At 49.3% G+C, this 17,911-nt stretch overlaps 1 protein-coding gene across 1 annotated transcript in view; it reads left to right on the top strand.

The window, feature by feature from the left end:
* Positions 1 to 13,293, top strand: part of CACNG5 (calcium voltage-gated channel auxiliary subunit gamma 5) — a 36,951-nt gene extending 23,658 nt beyond the window's left edge. Inside the window, exons 2-7 of the mRNA XM_055334127.1 lie at positions 4,959 to 5,040; positions 5,936 to 6,175; positions 7,645 to 7,731; positions 9,424 to 9,564; positions 12,600 to 12,745; positions 13,036 to 13,293. Of these exons, the coding sequence (XP_055190102.1) occupies positions 5,980 to 6,175; positions 7,645 to 7,731; positions 9,424 to 9,564; positions 12,600 to 12,745; positions 13,036 to 13,293 (828 nt within the window). The 5' untranslated portion in view covers positions 4,959 to 5,040; positions 5,936 to 5,979. The remainder of the gene's footprint in view (positions 1 to 4,958; positions 5,041 to 5,935; positions 6,176 to 7,644; positions 7,732 to 9,423; positions 9,565 to 12,599; positions 12,746 to 13,035) is intronic.
* The last annotated feature ends 4,618 nt before the right edge of the window (positions 13,294 to 17,911 follow it).

Raw genomic sequence — 17,911 nt, 5'->3', positions numbered from 1 at the left:
AAACAAAAGAGCAAAAATGAAGAAAAACAAAACAAAACTTAAAAGGATTTTTCAGGCTCTTCTCAAATGTTGCTTTTTATTATTCTAACCTTAGCTTCATATGTCATTTTTCTAAAGTCATTGAATTCACAGATTAATTTAGAGAGCTGACATTTTTATGACATTGTCTCTCTACCTAGAAACATGATATTTTATTTATGAGTCTTAGTTTATGTTTGATAGTTTGAAGGTTTTCTTTATGTGGCACTAACATGTAACTTGTTCAGTTTATTTCCCTATAGCTTACCCTTTTGTTGCTACATAGACAACATTATATTTTCCAACTCTATTATAGCTGTTGATTTGTATATGTTATTTATGTGTCCACCTGTTTATTTCAACACTTTTATTATTTCTAATATGTTTTCTTTTTAGCTGATTTTGATGGAGGCATCCATGTGCCTACCATCTTCCACTGATGATGACGACAATACACCTCAAAAAGTCTCAAATCACTGATGTAAGACATTTTGCTTTATATTGAAGACTGTGACATTCCCTGGAGCATCATCAATAGTATAGAAGACTTAGAGACACGTTCCAAGTCTTCCTTTTCTCTTGGCAGAGATAAGGGAAGAACTCTTATCCTAGAGCAAATTAGAATTCTCTGTGTCCATTTGAGGGGGACCTTTGTCATAATTCAGGCAACAGGGATAAAAATATCATTGAAACCTTTCAAAGAAAGCCTGACAATACTTTTAAGAGTGTAAAATGTTTCATATCCTTTAACCCAGAAATTCCATTTGCAGGAATATATCCTGAGAAAATACCTTCAAATGTCCACAGATACTTAGCTATAAGGATGTTTGCCTATCATTGCTGCAGTAAGGAAGTTTTTAAAACAACTTAGTTGTTCCACAGTAGGGAAGTGGTTGTAGCAGTTTTGATATATCCAAATCAGAGGATATATATTCTGCAGCTACTGAAAATAATGCAGAAAATATTGATGATATTAAGTAAAATGAAATGAGGCTATGGTATGGCATGTGCAGTATGCTCACATTTGTAATGCATAGAAACAATATAATTTGCATAGAACAATTCTGTAAAGAAAGTAATATTGATAATACAATTGCTGTCATCACAGCTTGGTTAATGCTTCCCGGTTAAACACTCTCCTGCTTGACTTGTTGTCTGTGGCCATACCTTAGGAGAAACATTGTGGAGACTTTGTAGGACATCTTGCTGGACCGTCAACAAAGTCTTGGTCAGCAATGTCCCCAGCAGGACTTCTTTTTCTGGCAAAAGCAGTGGCCCTTGGTGCATGCCCATGATGCTTCTCGGTTTCCTATGGGATCTGGTCCATCAGTAACCTCCTGCTATATGACACTGACCTTCATTGCAGGAGGTTTGGGCACACGGTGTCACAGAGTTGTGTCAGAGCTCTGCATGCTTAGCTGTATAGCTTGGACTCCTGGCAGACAGACCGACTCTGGCTTTTGCTCTTAATCTCAGGTCAGGGAGTGCTTGATATGCAGAGAGCTTATTCCTTGGGTCTTTTGCCAGACAGTGAATCCTTGCCTTGCAATGTCACTTCCTCCAGAGGGCGCTAGCATTGTAGCAGGGCGAGTTTGGTGGGGCCAGCATGGAAAACAGACCATTCTTCAGCCCCAGACAGCAGCTTCATGATCACTTGGTGGAGGGCAGTGTCTCTAACTAAGGGGAGATGGGTCCTAAATTGGGAGACCAAGAGAGTAATGAAGCCTAAAGATCTCACATCTTCAGTTGACACACTTCCTTCTGATTCTGAGCCCCTAATGTGCTTGACACTTAAATATTCAATACACATTTGCTAATGTTTATATATATATATATATGATATATTATCTATGTCTACAAAAACACCACTGTGCCTGCCATGAAGACTTTTTACATGACCATGCAGAGCATTTTAGCTTCTCGAATGTGAAGAACCTAAAATCTCTCCAATCTGAATACCTTAGATGACAGGGAGATTAGAGAGGGTTGGGATTTGGCAGAGATAGAAATGAAGGCAATTCTGCAGGCAGCAATTGCCATGATAAGAGGGTGATTGGAGAACTGGATGGAAATGAGAAAGTCTGGGACATTTCGCCCCTTTCAGGAACAAATGTACCCTATTAAATCTGCCTTGTTGTGCACTGCTCTTTGGGTGTCTGGCAGTGGTACTTTCTGACTGCAGCACTGTACTGAGATGGCCTGAGGTGGCTCAGCTTATTTGATTACACTGGTATAAATCCTCAAAACAATTCTTGTGAAGCTTTTCCTGTTTTACAGATGAAGATACTGAGGTTCAGAGTGGTCATATGACATGGGAGAACTGGCATTCCAACTCAGATTTGTCTGATGCCAAAGCCCCTGTGCCATTTACTCCCCAGCATAGCTATAATAAATTCTAGGATTAAACTATGACCCTCAGGCCACCTGGAATTTATGTTACGCTTAGGCAGTGAGAAGAAGATGCTAATTAAATGAGTAATAGTTATTTGGGCAATTTCTGCTGTATAACAGATTGCTTCAAAACCTAATGGTATAAAACAACAACTATCGGGGCACCTGGGTGGTTCAGTTGGATAAGTGTCTGACTCTTGATCTCAGCTGGGATCTTGGTCTCAGGATTGTGAGTTCAGGCCCCTTAAAAGCAAAACAAAACAGGGCACCTGGGTGGCTCAGTGGTTGAGCATCTGCCTTTGGCTCAGGTCATGATCCCTGGGGTCCTGGGGATTGAGTCCTGCACTAGGCTCCCCCCAGGGAGCCTGCTTCTCCCTCTGCTATGTCTCTGCCTCTCTCTGCATGTGTCTCTCATGAATAAATAAAATCTTTAAAAACAAAACAAACAAAAAAACAACTACCTTATTTTTCTCATGATTTTGTGGGTCAGGAATTTGGGAAGTGCTCAGCTGGGCTCTTCTTTTTGGGGGGTTTGTCATGCAGATGCAATCAGACCCTGTGTGGGGCTGCAGTGATCTGAAAGCTCAGCTGGACTGGACGTCCAGGGTGACCCAATCCCATGGCTGGGAGCTCAGCTATTTATGGTCTGCAAGGCAGTGGTTCTCACCCAGGGGTGATGTTGCCTCCCAGGGGCATTTATATCTAGTACAATAGGGGTACACTGGCATCTGGAGGATGGAGACCAGAGATGCTGCTGAACATTGTGCATTATACATCACAGCTCCCCACAACAAGGATTTGTTCGCCTCAAAATGGCAATAGGGCCAAGGCTGAGAAACTCTGCTCCAAAGCCCGGTCATCTCAGATGATTCAGACTTTTCACCTGGGGACTGGCTTCCCCCTGCAGGAGCTCCCCAGAGAACCAAGCAGAAACTGCATCTCCTCCTATGACCCAGCCTCAGAAGTCATGTGGCACCACTTCCGTGGACTCTGTGGGTCAAAGTAATCACAACCTTGCCTAGCCTCAAGGGGAGGAGAGGTGTGTGGATCCCACATCTCAGTGGGAGGGATGTCAAAGAATCTGTGGTCACTGTTTAACCACCATAGAATGTGATGGGGAGTAGCACGAGGGAAGCAGACAGAGCCACAGGGCCACTGGGGGCTGTCATCTGGTCACCAGCTTATCCTGCTGGGTGTTGGCCAAGCTGACACTGAGTCACTTAGACCAGCTCACAGGAACAGCTGCTGTCACTGGCTCAGAAGCCCTGTCAAGAACCCCCATACTCCAAACCCTTCATCAAGTGCTACTGGGCTTCCTCTGGATTAGTGGGAAGCTGAGATCAGGATGTCTTCATTAGACTATCCTTCCACTTCTTTCCTCCTCTCCAGTTAGACCCTGTCCACCCTGCCACACACACTCCCAGTTCTCCAACTGGACCCTCACTCACATCTGTAAGCTCACCTGTCTCTGAGCACCTAAGCACTTCATTATTGGCTTGGGCAGGGAAGTGTGCCATTAGTGATTTAATCTCCACAAGACATTTCTCCCTAATTGCTAGTCATGGATGATAATTAGCGACTGTTAATTCCCGACAATTAACAAGCTAATTCTTAGAGGTAATGGCACAAGGGCAATCATCTTTAAGGGCTCAAAGCTGCCGTGGTTCTGGGCCCCAAGCTCCAAAGGATGACACTGCATTTTGGCATCTCCAGCCCAGAAATTAACTGGGGCCCTACCTTTTTGTTTACAAGGGCAGTGATTGGATGATTGATGACTCTAATCTTTAGTTTTCTTCCTGGATATATGGGGAGTTTTTTAATAAGCTTTGCCAAGCACAGAACAACATAAAGAAAATCAAATGCCCATAACCTTATGACCTGAAAGTATCCACCATCAACATTTTGGTTTATTTCTTCCCAGTCCATGAATTTTTTTTCATAGTGGAGCTTCTGGCAAACATGTGGTGTTACCTCCAGCTTTATTCATTTAATGTTATAGTGTAAATATCTTGTATGCTGGTGGCAACTTAGAAAAAAAGGTCTGCCTCCCCCACGAGAAAAATCAAATGGATGTTGCAGCCAAGGGAGAGGATTCATGAGAAGGAGAAGCTACCGTGGAAAAGCAAAGGCCTGATTATATGGGAACTAGGACTTCATTCTAGACCAGAAGGTCGGGATCCCTGGGTGGCGCAGCGGTTTGGCGCCTGCCTTTGGCCCAGGGCGCGATCCTGGAGACCCGGGATCGAATCCCACGTCAGGCTCCCGGTGCATGGAGCCTGCTTCTCCCTCTGCCTGTGTCTCTGCCTCTCTCTCTCTCTGTATGACTATCGTAAATAAATTTAAAAAATAAAAATAAAAATAAAAAATAGACCAGAAGGTCTTCAATGGATGGCTGTCCCTGCCCTACCGGCTGAAGACATCGGCTGGAAGAATTTGTGCACAGTCACGGGGGGAAAAAGGCTGGGAACTAAGATGCTAACAGTGGTATTGCTTTCAGAGTGGGCAGGTGCACTAACTTCCTTCCTCATGTCATTTCCCATGTGGCACAGAGGAAAAAAACATTGGATCAGCATTCAGAAGATTTCCAGTTCACACTCTTGTCCCTCCACGGAGCTGGCTGTGCGACCTCAGGTAAAAGCTCTCCTCTGGACCTTGATTTTCTTAAATGTGCTTTGAGGAGAGCATTAGTCTTCCCGCCCTGGAAGATGGTGTTTGGGATCAGAAATACTGGGTTAGAGTTTACCTCTCAGTGTGAGAAGATACACCAGCTGACTCCCCCAAAGTAAACCCCGTAGGGTCAGGAGACAGCCTTTATGTGCCACTTGGCTAGTCCGAAGACAATGTTCCAAAATACCACGTCGCACACATTTCTAGATTCCCCAGTGACCTGCTCTGGAGGTGCCTCTTCACCCCAAATTTCTTGAACCTGTTTATTGCCTCAGTAGGGAGATGATGTAGCTGGAGCATAGACTTGTACTGACCCAGAATGACAAGTGATGAGAGGCCATGAGGAAGATACATTCCCAAGATGCCCTCTCTGGCTCTCTGTGTTTTCTTAATGCTTCCCATTCTGGGTCCTGCTGCTCTCTCAGGGTGCGCTTGAACCTCAGAGTCCTTCTTAACACAGAGAAGTCCACCACAGCCGAGTTCATGCCTCCATTTCTCCCCAAGCTCTTGGGGAGATCTCATGCTATACCTTAATTGTGTCGGGGCTGCCTTGGTTCTCCCAATAGGAACCCTTCAAGGGCAAGGAGAGGGTTGTGTTCATCTTGCCTTCCATGTGGGCATAGAGGGTTTCTCAGAGAAGAAAGGGGGGACCCTTGCAGTGGCCTGTCGAGAGAGCTGTGGGTTCCTGATGGGGAGAAGAAGTGCCCTTATCATCATGGCCTGGCCTGTCGGTCTTCATTCACCCAGTGAATGAACCCCCTGGGTGGGGTTGACTTTAGTTACCTCCCCAAAGCCCCCCATTTTGGCTTCCTCAGAGCTGTGGATGCTACCACCAGTTCACCCTCTCTCCTGCCTCCAGAGCCCACTTCCTTGGCCATAGGCCGCCCGGTGACCTCTGGGAAGATGAGTGGCTGCGGGAGGAAGGCCCTGACCCTGCTGAGCAGTGTCTTTGCTGTCTGCGGCCTGGGTCTCCTGGGCATTGCGGTCAGCACCGACTACTGGCTCTACCTGGAGGAGGGCGTGGTCCTTCCCCAGAACCAGAGCATGGAGCTCAAGATGTCCCTACACTCGGGCCTGTGGCGTGTCTGCTTCCTCGCAGGTAAGGGCACCCCAGGGTGGGCGAGCCCTTCCCCAGAGAGAGAGAGAGGAGCAGCCCTTGCCCCCTGGAAAACCCACTTAAGAATCTCCTTGTTGGGAAGAGATGCTCCCACTCGAAGGGGGCAGTTCACCAGAGATGGTCCTTGGGAATTCTGCAGCAACCATGGCTGATTCCAAACCCAAGCCCTGAGTCACAGTGTCCACTGGAGCAGAGCCTGTCATCTCCTGGCACCTGAGTACCCCTCACCTGAGAGCTGAAGGTAGCCACGCCTTCCCCATCCTTCCCCATCCTCTGCCTCCCAGGCAGAATGAGGCTGGCCTCACATGGGTCTGGAACTACCCTTGGATGTCTTAGCTCATGGAGTTATTGGCCCCAGGGCCTCCCCACAACACTCCAAGGCAGGAGTTCTTATTTCCACTTTACAAATAAGCAAGTGAAGATCCAAGGAGGCAAAGTAAGTCTCCTTGACTCACTGTCCCATGTCCACTAGTTTACAGAATGGAAAATGCTTAGCAGTGTCCTTGTCCCAATGCCATGAAAAGGGAAAGAGAAAACACAGATGCAGGTCCTTCCAAATCTGCAAGATGGTACAGGCTTTGATCCCCCCTATCTGGACCTCCCTCCAGTTGGTGAAGACTTCTCTGGAATCCTTGAGTTGCTTTTCCAAACATTTTGTCTCTTTATCATGGCCCAGAATGAGCCCGCACAAGAAAAGCATCTCCATGCCCTGAGACTGGTCGCAAGCTGGCTGGAATCCCCCATGATGTGACCATTGAGCCTTTCTTGAAGGGCCCTGCCACCTACATGTACACTGGGCAGAAGGAGCATGCGGTCCTCCCAGCTTTATATAGTAGGGCTTTGGAGAATGAGGATAGTGATCGGCGCCCAGTGGTAACCAGTAGGGAGGACATCTCAAGGCCTGGCCTCCTGGGAGACTTGTTTGGTCTACTTCGGGAATGGCATCTGACACTGACCTCACCTCCCACTACCCTAGACTATGTGACATCAGTCTCTACTTAAATCTGAAGCAGAGTTTGAAGTCACTAGGGTCTGGCTTCCAAAATGATTGACAAGGCTTTTGGGGTTCTGTTCCATGACATCCACGCTGGGGAATCTGAGCCAGCCATGCACCATCATCAGCAGAGTCTGCCCCAAAGCAACAGGACAGCCACCAGATGTGTTACTCAAGCTCAGGTTTGCAGTGCAGACTGCTCTTCTTGTGACTCGTGGTGCTTGGGTCCATTTTCCCAATCGTGCTTCTCCAGGGAAGATGTGATGTCAGGAGGCACCCCCACCCCTACTGTGGGTCCCTAGCCAGGTATGGAAATCCCCTAGGTTTAGATCCAGCCCAGGTGCAGATATACAGTTGGTCACAGACCCCAGAGGCATTTGGGGGATATTTGAATGTATTAACTTCAAATCCATGTTCAGAAATCACCTGGAAACGTAAAGGATTGTTGTCTTCACAGGTGAGGAGCGGGGACGCTGCTTCACCATAGAATATGTGATGCCCATGAACACCCAGCTGACATCTGAGTCTACCGTCAACGTTCTAAGTAGGTACCTCAGACTTTCTGAGCTGGGTCAATGGCTGGATAGAGAGCAAGTGGGGCAAAGGGAAGAGTCAGGGTGACCAACTTGCTTCTCAAGAGCTAATGGCCTTAGACTCAGCTGAGGGTGCTGACCTCAGCTCCCCAGAGCTTCTCTGCCGATTATTCTTCCAGTGGTGACAACAGCTTGCTGGAGTCTCCAAGAGAGAGGGCATGCTTCAGCAAAATACCACAGGCCAGGTTGTTTATGAACAACAGAAATTTATTTCTCCCAATCATGGAGGTGAAGGGCCTCTCCCTGCTCAGAGTTGGTGCCTTCTTGCTATGTTCTCACTCACACAGAGGAAGTGGCGAGGGAGCTCTGTGGGGTCTCTCTTATAAAGGCATTGATCCCAGTCGTGAGGGCTCTACCCTAAGCTTTCAAACCATAGCACTTAGGGAACTGATGCAAACTCTCTGGCCCCCAAGAAGATTGACTTCATGGCCTTTGCCTCACCAGGGGTGATTCTGACCCCAGGTGTGGACTTGCAGTACAGTTCTGATACGAATCACGCCAAGTTAGCACAAAGTCACTGGCTAAGGACTCAGTCCCCAACCACACTACCTTCCCTTCACACACCAGCTGGAAGTTCAGGAGGCCCCAAGGCAAACCAGCATTTCTGACCAGCTGGCTACCAGTCAGGGGTTCCTATGACTCCCTCAGGTTCAAAAAATTGCTAGAACAATTCATAGAACTCAGGAAAGCACTATACTTATTATCACAGTTTTATTATAAAGGGTTCAGGTCAAGACCAGCCAGATGAAGAGGCACATAGGGCCAGATCTAGGAGGGCACCAAATGCCAAGCTTCCGTGTCTTCTCCCCATGGAATCAGGACATGTCACCATCCCAACACCTGGATATGTTTACTAACCAGGAAACTCAATCAGGCTTTGGCGCCAAGTTTTTACTGGGTTTCATTATGGAGGTGTGATCGAGTGAGCCATCCATCATGAGACTGGACATAATCTCCAGACCTCCTCCCCTTCCCAGGGTCAGGCCTGTATCTCATGGTTCAAAACTCCAATCTTTTAATCACATGGTTGGTCTTTCCAGCACCCCCCACCCCCACCCCATTCTGGTCCTGGGTCAGCTGATTGGAAGACTCTCTGGTGTAGTCTGGGGGCCCAGCATGAATATCAAAGACACTCTTATCACTTGAGAAATTCCAGAGATTTAGAGGTTATCTCTCATGAAACAAGGACTAAGACAAGATACGTTTATTATGCAGACCATTCCCCCAAGTAATTATAAGTTGAAGAAAACAGAGGCCAGGAATTGTCCCCTGAACCACTCAGATTTAGATGCTTTTCCCCATGGAGAGGTACATGTCCCCGGGAGAAGACATGAGATGAGTGACTAGGCCCTTCCACAGCTGCCATATTGGATGCCCAGGAGGGAGCCATTTGCACTGGAAGAGAAGATGGAAGCATGTTGGCACTTGAAGTCAAACCTCCCAGCCCCACCTCAAGGACAAAAATCCCTTCCAGCACTGGGAGATCCCTGGGCCACCCAAGGAGGGCATGGAGCCCAGAGAATTCATGGGGCAGGGGACTTTGGGCACCAGTTGGCAGACACTGCCAGAAACACTCGACCTGGGAGGGGAACAGTAGGTAAGGCCATGGGAGGCTGACAGTGTCCTCTTGTCCCCTCAACTAGAAATGATCCGCTCAGCCACACCATTCCCTCTGGTCAGCCTCTTCTTCATGTTCATTGGGTTTATCCTGAGCAACATTGGACACATCCGTCCCCATAGGACAATACTGGCCTTTGTCTCAGGCATCTTTTTTATTCTCTCAGGTAAGTTGTACTGTTTTCTTTTGGGCATTCTGAACTCTTGGTATTTGACTCTCCACGGCTCTGCTCTGGGAAGTGCTGATCACAGCTGTGGGCCCCAGGCAGAACCGAATCAGAGCAAGGGAGACCTCTGAGGACCTCGAGCCCATCCATGACCCCCGGAGGAGGACAGAGCTGATGGGGTTCCTTGGGGCAGAGCTGGGATTACAACCCAAGGCTCTCTCCTCACTCCCCACTGTCACCACCTCTTATTCTTAGTCCCACCAGTAATGAACATTCTCATTTTTGAAAGGGTGATTTCTTTCTGATTTTGCATGAAAGGTAAGTACAATCTGCCTTTGAAACAGTGGTCTCTCTACTCCCAGCCCTCAGCTATCCTCAGGAGACTCCTACCATCCCCTTCACTTTCCAGTATCACCCATCCCTGGGTCCTTAAACATGGATCTGTTTTCCTGGAGAGACACCAAGTTGTATTTCATTCATTCATTCATTCACTCATTCATTCATATGTATCAGGCCTTGTTCTGGGTGCTGGCATTACTGCCCATGAAAAGGTCAGTACAGTGGGAGATACAAACAAGTAGAGAGTAAATAAGAACATAGCAGGAGAAGCAAGGACTTTGGGGCTGAGAGCAGTGGCTGAAACTCAGACCAAGGGTTGGTCAGGGAAGACTACCAGGAGAAGGGGAGCTAAAGGATGAGTAGGAATTAGGTAAAGAAGTGAGGTTGGGGGTGGGGATGAAAAAGGAGCCTGGAGGAAAGAGAGAGGATGGAGCACTGGGGAGTTCATAGCTCATTATGGGAGGAGCATAATGTGGAATACAGTAGGAGGGGAGACAGGAAGGCATCTGAAGTCGCCTGATGGATTTTGGACATTGTGAGAAACCTCAGAAGGATTCTGAGCTGGGAGATGCTGCTATAATCATATTTGGAGATTTTAGAATGACCACTCTGGGGAATGGAGGGAAGGATGAAAGCAAGATGGAAGCAAGACAGGGGCAGGGGGAGCAGGCAAGGGGCTATTTCAGTAGCACAGGAGAGAAGTGATGGTGACCCAAACTAAGGGATGATAGGAAAGAAGAGAAATGAGAGGATTCAGTGGCATCTGGGGGTAAACTCAACAGGACAAGGACTGGGTTTTCAAGGGAAGAATCAAGGGTGGGGCCAAGTTCCTGCTTGGGCAATGTGTGGGTGACACATTGCATCGTTGAGCTAGAGACCAGAGGAGAAGCAGCAAATTAGGGCCAAGTTCATGAGTTTAGTGTGGGAAATGCTGTTTGCAGTATCCATGTAACATCTGAGAGGTGGTGTCCCAAAGGCTGCCAGGGTTCAGAGGCTTATGGAAGGGACCTGGACCCAAAATAGAGATTAGGAGCTAAGAGCTTAGGGAGTAAGCTGGATAGGGATGAGGTTACTCACGGGGAGTGTGCAGAGTGAGAAGACTAGAGGATGTGGGAAATCAAGATGGGCTCTTTCTTCCCTTTAACGTGACCTGTGCATTTCCACGAGGACCTTTTCTTTAGGAGATAATACTTCAGACAGAGGAGTGACCCTCAGGGCATGTATTTGAGTCCTGGAGCCCTGGGAGGGCCTAGGGCTCAGATGGAAGCCGGGTAGGTGGATGCCTTGAATAATGGATGGATGGATAGATGGATGGATGGAAGGAAAGGACAGAGGGAGGGAGGGAGAGGAGGGAAGAAGGAAGGAAAGAGTAAAAATAGCTCCTGGGCACCAGGTTTTCTGATTGCCACCTGACTCCCAAGCCAGTTTGGATTCCCTTTCTCAACACTTTCTTATCAGGATAGCTTAGGAGCCAGGTGACAAACAGAATGCCTGATACCCAAGAGCTTTCCTCTCTCCCTCCCTCCTTCTCTCCTTTCTTCCTTCTTTCCTTCTTTCTCCTTCCATCCTTTCTTCCATTCATCTGTCCATCTTTTTTTAAACCAACCCACCCCTCTTCCATCCATTCCTCCATCTGTTAATCCACCAATCCAACAACTATTTATTGAGCACCTGCAGTGTCCTCGGCCTGCCTTCAGCATGGTGCCATCTCCACCTAGTCCAAGAAGTACAGACTATGAACATCAAAAGAGTCAAGGCTATATAGTAGCTTCGAGGCACCTGAGGTTTTCCAGCAGTGGGCAACAGGATAGAAATCTCCAAATGAACGGGGGCCACATGAAGTTGCTTTAGTGATACCAACAGAGAAGGTTCGCTTGGACCAGCAGTGATTCCAATATGACTTATGCACCAAGGCAGGCTGGAGTCACATCACTTTTCCTTTAATGGTCCTTCAAGATGCCCTAATTTAATCATGGCAGTGGAATTAAGCCCAAACACCTCAAAACAGAGTAATTATTTATGTCCTGATTCAATGACAGTAACTAGCTGAGGGACAAGTGCCTGAGGCGATCACTTGCATGATGGCACAGGAGTTTGGCCCCCATTGGCCTCTTGATTGATCACTTGCCAGAACCTGGACAAACTCACTTTATCCCTCTTGCCTCATGATCTCAATATGCCACCCCCACAGCCAGCAGGGCTGTGAAGACCATGGGCCACTCAATCTCCACAAGGATGTTACTGCCCACGCTGGAGATGGGGATGGGAGGCCACTTGCTGGCTCCGTGGCTCACACCCTTAGTTCACATTAGCATCAGCTGGGGAGCTTTTATGACAGCACCACGCCAGGGCCCCATCCCAGGCCACATGACCCAGAATGTCCAGGGATGAGGCTCAGGCAAGTACGTCTGACAGGTGATCCTGACGGGCAGGTGGGGTGAGAGCCATGGTGCTTCCATGGCTCAGAAGGCGGCTGGACAAGGAGCTGTGTTCCCCACAACTCTCTGCTTTCTAGCAGGTAATGGTCTAAGTAAGGTCTTTAGGAGGAAAGCATTTGCTTTTCTTCAAGTCCAGAATGAGAGCACTGTTACCACGAGGCCCACGGCGGCTTTCTTCCTGAACCCCAAGGGGAGACAGGTGCCCCGTTAGCAAACTCCCAGGTCTCATCACTAAGCAGCCCCCTTGCCTTGATGCAGGCCTCTCTCTGGTGGTGGGCCTGGTGCTCTACATCTCCAGCATCAATGATGAGATGCTCAATAGGACCAAGGACGCAGAGACCTATTTCAACTACAAGTACGGGTGGTCATTTGCCTTTGCTGCCATCTCCTTCCTTTTGACAGAGGTAAACACCCCCCTCCATCCCCCACTGCCCCCACAGGGTGGTGGGAGGGGAGCAGTGCCTGGGCTGAGCGGGGAGACCTTTACAAGCACCCCAGCCCCACCCACTCTGGTGCCCTTTGTCCTCCCCAGAATGTGTTACCTCCGACCTTCCCGGGGCTGCTCATCCAGGACACCCCTCCTCTGTCCCCCCACCCACCTCTCTCCGGTTCCCACTGCTCTGTGCAGACCCCAGCCGGAGAGCAAGGCCAAGCCCCCAGCAGGGAGCTCCCCTCTGCTTTCTCCTCACTGCAGAGTGCTGGGGTGATGTCCGTGTACCTGTTCATGAAGAGGTACACCGCCGAGGACATGTACCGGCCCCACCCCGGCTTCTACCGTCCTCGCCTGAGCAACTGCTCCGATTACTCAGGCCAGTTCCTGCATCCGGATGCCTGGGTCCGGGGCCGCAGCCCCTCTGACATCTCCAGTGATGCCTCCCTGCAGATGAACAGCAACTACCCAGCCTTGCTCAAGTGTCCCGACTATGACCAGATGTCATCTTCCCCCTGCTGAGCCTCACTGCCTTCCTCCCTGGACTGTGGACAGCCAGATAGCCCTTCCCGTGCTCCCCTGAAGGTCTGTGAGCCCCAGGCCCTTGGTTGACAGGCCCAGGCTGACCCCCGCTTCGCTGTTGTCACTTGACCCATGTCATCTCCACTGTCTCCACACTTCCCCCAGAGTAGCTCTAAGGGGCCCAGGGTGGGTGTCAGGAGTCTGGAGCCAGCAGGCCAGCTGATTGGCTGAGAGCATGGGTGTAGCCCTGCCTCTTTTGTACCAATCACTCCCACAGCTCTCCCCTTTCCTGGGGAAAGCTGTGAGTTTGTCCCTACACACCCAACTTCGTGGACCCCAGGCCAAGGCCAGTGCTGAGATGCCACGTTCCTTACGCAGACCCAGCCGGACTTGTGCGCCTACCAACTAACTAGCCTGGCCCTCGTGTTCATATGAGCCATCAGGCCCAAAGGTGACTCTCCTGCGGAGGTCTGGCTGGTTCAAAATTGCCAAACCGTGTTCCTCCTGAAATCCTTTATCCTTTTTGGTTACCCACACCAGTCTGTAAGACATACCTTCCTGTGCTCTCCCCCTCCCCCTCTGCCCCACAGGCTGTGAATCTTCCCTCCCCTCCTCCCACTAGGAAGAGGACCCTGCTGCTGCCCCCCCTTGGTCCCTAAGCAGCTAAGAGTGGGTCTGAGGCCACTCTGATGAAGTCACAAAGCGGTGTTAATGGCTGATGATGTCTTAATATGTATGGCCCCTATAACATATTTAACAGGGGTCTTTAATGCCTTAACCCAAGAAGTGACTCTGACAAGAATTTCAGATTTTGGCTGGTCTGAGTTAGTATTATCAGGCACTGGGGGTTTCAGGCCCTGGAGAATACTATCCGTGCTCATGTGGGCAGTATTTCTCGCCCAAGGCCCTAAAATCTAATCATGTAGCTACATGTCTAAACCACCTAAGTAGAAGGCAGCTTTCAGAGAAGCTGCCTGGGATTTGGAGCTGGATTTGCTGACACTTGGTGCATTTTGAGTCTAAACAAGCCAGACTTGGGATGATCCAGCTGCTCTCCTGAGGATGCCCATGAACATTTGGGGGTTGTCATTTAATCCTAATACAGGGCAGTATCTGCTTCCTGGATTTGGGACATATATAGGTGACCAGATGCTTCCAGAAGACGAGGCAGGGTGGTGCCCATTCTCCTAGTAGCAAACCTGAGCTGGGAGGTACCAAACACCTTCCGTGAAGTCCACGGTGGGGGGGGGGGGGGAATCGGTGGCAGGACCACTGCAGGACGTGACCCCACCCACCCCCGCCCCGAGTTCTCCAGACACCATCTCAGTGTGTCCATTTCTGGTTTGAGGTTGTGAGAAGCCAACAAGGCCAGGCCCTCTGCTGTGTGTTTTTGCCATGCCAGCTTTTCTCTCTTGCTCTTGCTGTCTTTGAGATAGCGTTAGGTTCCAGATTCACAGAGCCATCGTGGGCAACACGTAGACTCTGGAAAGCCGTACAGAAGACCACACAACCGTGTACGGACTTGGAAAGGACAGTCTATTAGTTTTCTAGAGCTGCCATGACAAAATGCCATAGACCCGATGGCTCGAACACCAGACATCTCTTTTCTCACAGTGCTGGAGACCAGAAGTCAACATCAAGGTGTCAGCAGATTTGCTTTCTTCCTCGGCCTTTCCTTGGCATGTAGATGGCCAGCTGTCTTCTTGATGTGTCCTCATAGGGTGTCTTCTGTGCTCGTGGACACGCCCCTCGCGTCCACATTCCCTCTCACAAGGACAGAAGTCAGATCGGAATAGAGCCCATCCTAAGAGCCTCGTTTGACCTTCATCACCTGTCCAAAGCCCTGTCTCCAAATGTAACCTCCAAATACAGTCACATCCTGAGGTTCTGGAGATGAAGGCCTCAACATATGACCTGTGGGGTGGGGGGGTGCGCACAATTCAGCAGGTACAGGCGGGTTGCTTCGTAGCTGGATTATTCCACTTGCTTCACAGCATAGTTGAAGGGAAGATTCGAGAAGCTGATTATGATCCCAGTTCAGCCACTCTCTGAGCATGGATCCTTGGGCAACCCCGTCTACTTTGAGGGGCTTGGCCCAAATGATTTCCCTCCTGCCCACCTGCCCCCAACTCTAGTGATTCAGCCTCGTGTAGAAAGCTCTAGATTGCCGTCCTATGTGACTTTTCAATCCTTGCCTCAAAACCAATAGCAACCGTAAACCCAACTCAACCTCCCAGTCCATTGGCACCTTTGAAACGACTGCCGTACTCTGGTTGCTGTTTACAGAATAAAATGGAAACCACATTCTCCCACTGCAGAGGAACGGGTTAGCGCGGTGCAGACCAGTAGGTGGCATTTCCAAACTGGACGGCCGTTTAGATGTGCTCTTCTCCCGTTTTTGTCAATGTAATTACCCTCTTCAAATGCACTTTTCTGCCCCCTTGAGCTTTCTTTCTCTGTCACTGTGCCAGGCTTGTTTGTATGCACATGAAAAAAAAAAAAAAAGAAAGAATCCATTCCTGAACATAAGCTGACTGTGGACTGTGACATCACTGGGATGAGGCTTTATTGGCCTGATGCTGGGCTGCTAAGTTTAGGACCTTGTGCCTTGGGAACGTGCAGTTTATGCTTATCTTAGGGACAGGTTCTGGGTCATTGTCATCCCTCACCTGGGATGGGGGATAGACCAATCATTGCACAACAATTACAGCTCCCTTTTCCATCCATACATTAATCTCAGAACTGCGGATCTGTTTGCAGCCTCTCTCCACAATCAAAGGATTTCATCAAATATTAAAGTGCATAAACTCAGAAATTATAATTAGGGTTTTTTTCCCAGTGCACTTGCTTATCTCTTGTTTCCTCAAATATTTGAAAAAGATGCATTGAGATTTTTTTCTCACCTTCAAAAACTTGGAGAGGGAGGGTAATAAACTCAAGTCTGAGAAATTATGGAGTAAAAGCACTCAGGGTTGCCAGTGGTTGGACAGGATTAATTCCACGGCTGGTTCCCTCCCATGTGGAGCTCACCAGCCTCCCTCTTGCCCCAGGGGTGACTAAGTGACAGCCCCTGCCCCACCGGGTGGCCTTCACAGGAATGGCCTGATATCGGGCCTGTGGACTGAGTTGATGGGGAGGCATTGTGGGGGGAGGGGGGATCAATCCATAAGTGCCACCAGCTTCTCAGTGATGGTTCAAGAGAGCCCCCTTCTTAATGTTTGGGCAACTCTCCTTTCTCCTTCAATAAAAGTGGCATGGTAGGGTTCTCCAGCAAGATGGAACCAATAGGATATACATAGGGAGATTTATTTTAAAGAATTGGCTCCCATGGTGGTGGAGGCTTGGCAAAAACGCAGTCAGATGGAGGAGACCAGCAAGCTGCAGACTGAGGGAAGAGTTGCAGATTGAGTCTAAAGTCCTTCTTGCTTGGGGTACGTTAGCCTCTGTTCTATTTAGGCCTTCAACTGATTGGACGAGGCCCAGCACATTCTAAAGAGTAATCTGCATTACTCAAAGTCCACCGATTTAAATGTCAATCTCATCCAAAGCACACCTTCACAGCAACTGTCAGCATAATACTGGGGCACTCTGGCCCAGCCAAGTTGACACATTAAATTAACCACCACAAGTGGATAAAGGGCAGAGGACAGCAGGGGAAATGGCATTCTATCTTAAGAAAGGCAGGGCTGGAGCGGGGTGTAGGAGTGGGGACAGTCAGCACAGCCACGTACAGCCGTGCACAGCTGCGCCCCGGGCTCTGTCCCTTGCAGGCTGCCCCTCCAGCTGAGCCCATCTTCCTAATGAGTGCATGGGACTCGTTTGCAGTCCCCTCTCATCTTGACCGGTATCCCACACTCAGTGAACACAAGCTCACATGCTAACCCATCCCTTGAGAGGTTTATTAACCCCTGGAACACAAACGTTCCACTTGGTTAGTGGGTACAGGTGAAAAGAGTAGATTCCACTGAATGTGCCAGACATGCCAGGACCCAGTCTGCCCTGCAGGTGTGACCTCAGCTGTGACAGCAAGTCTCAGGGGCTGCCATGTGCAGGCCAGACACTCCCCAGAGGGGTGGAGGGTGGTGAGGCCTAGCTGGGCCATAGCCCCTCAGGACCTGGGACGGGCACTAGGGCCTCGGGGCCTTCCTCCTGGCACAACTACAGTCTCTGGATTCCCACACACAACTGCGCTGGGATCTGAGACCTCTGTTCTGTGACCTTGGACGGGTCATTCCCTCTCAGGGCCTGCCTCGGCTTTGTCATGTGTACTAAAACCCAATCTCCCTGTTTGCTTCTGAGCTAAAGTTTTCTGCCTGGGGATCTTGTCCCTGGGTATTTGCATACAGCGAACCCTCTGCTCTGGTTCCAGGGCGCAGTGGTCCTGAGTTCCCTGCAGGGCACTGCTCCACCTTCTGTGTGTTGTCAGCAGCCTGTGGACCTGCTTTTTTCATTCATTTAATGAAGGGGTTGGGTAAAAATCCTTGTCAGGCTTCGTCTGCAGGTTCCAGTTCAAAAGACTAAGTTTTATAAGCAAGACCCAACTGAGCTCAAATGACAGACCCTCAGCCCCTGCCTCCTTCCAGGGGCAGGCAGATGGCACCTCCAAGGAATGCAGAAT

The sequence above is a fragment of the Nyctereutes procyonoides genome, unplaced genomic scaffold, assembly GCF_905146905.1.
Source record: "Nyctereutes procyonoides isolate TBG_1078 unplaced genomic scaffold, NYPRO_anot_genome, whole genome shotgun sequence".
In the NCBI taxonomy this organism is placed as follows: domain Eukaryota; kingdom Metazoa; phylum Chordata; class Mammalia; order Carnivora; family Canidae; genus Nyctereutes; species Nyctereutes procyonoides.
The sequence above is the reverse complement of the archived record's forward strand: the minus strand, read 5'-3'. Positions and strand labels throughout refer to the sequence as shown.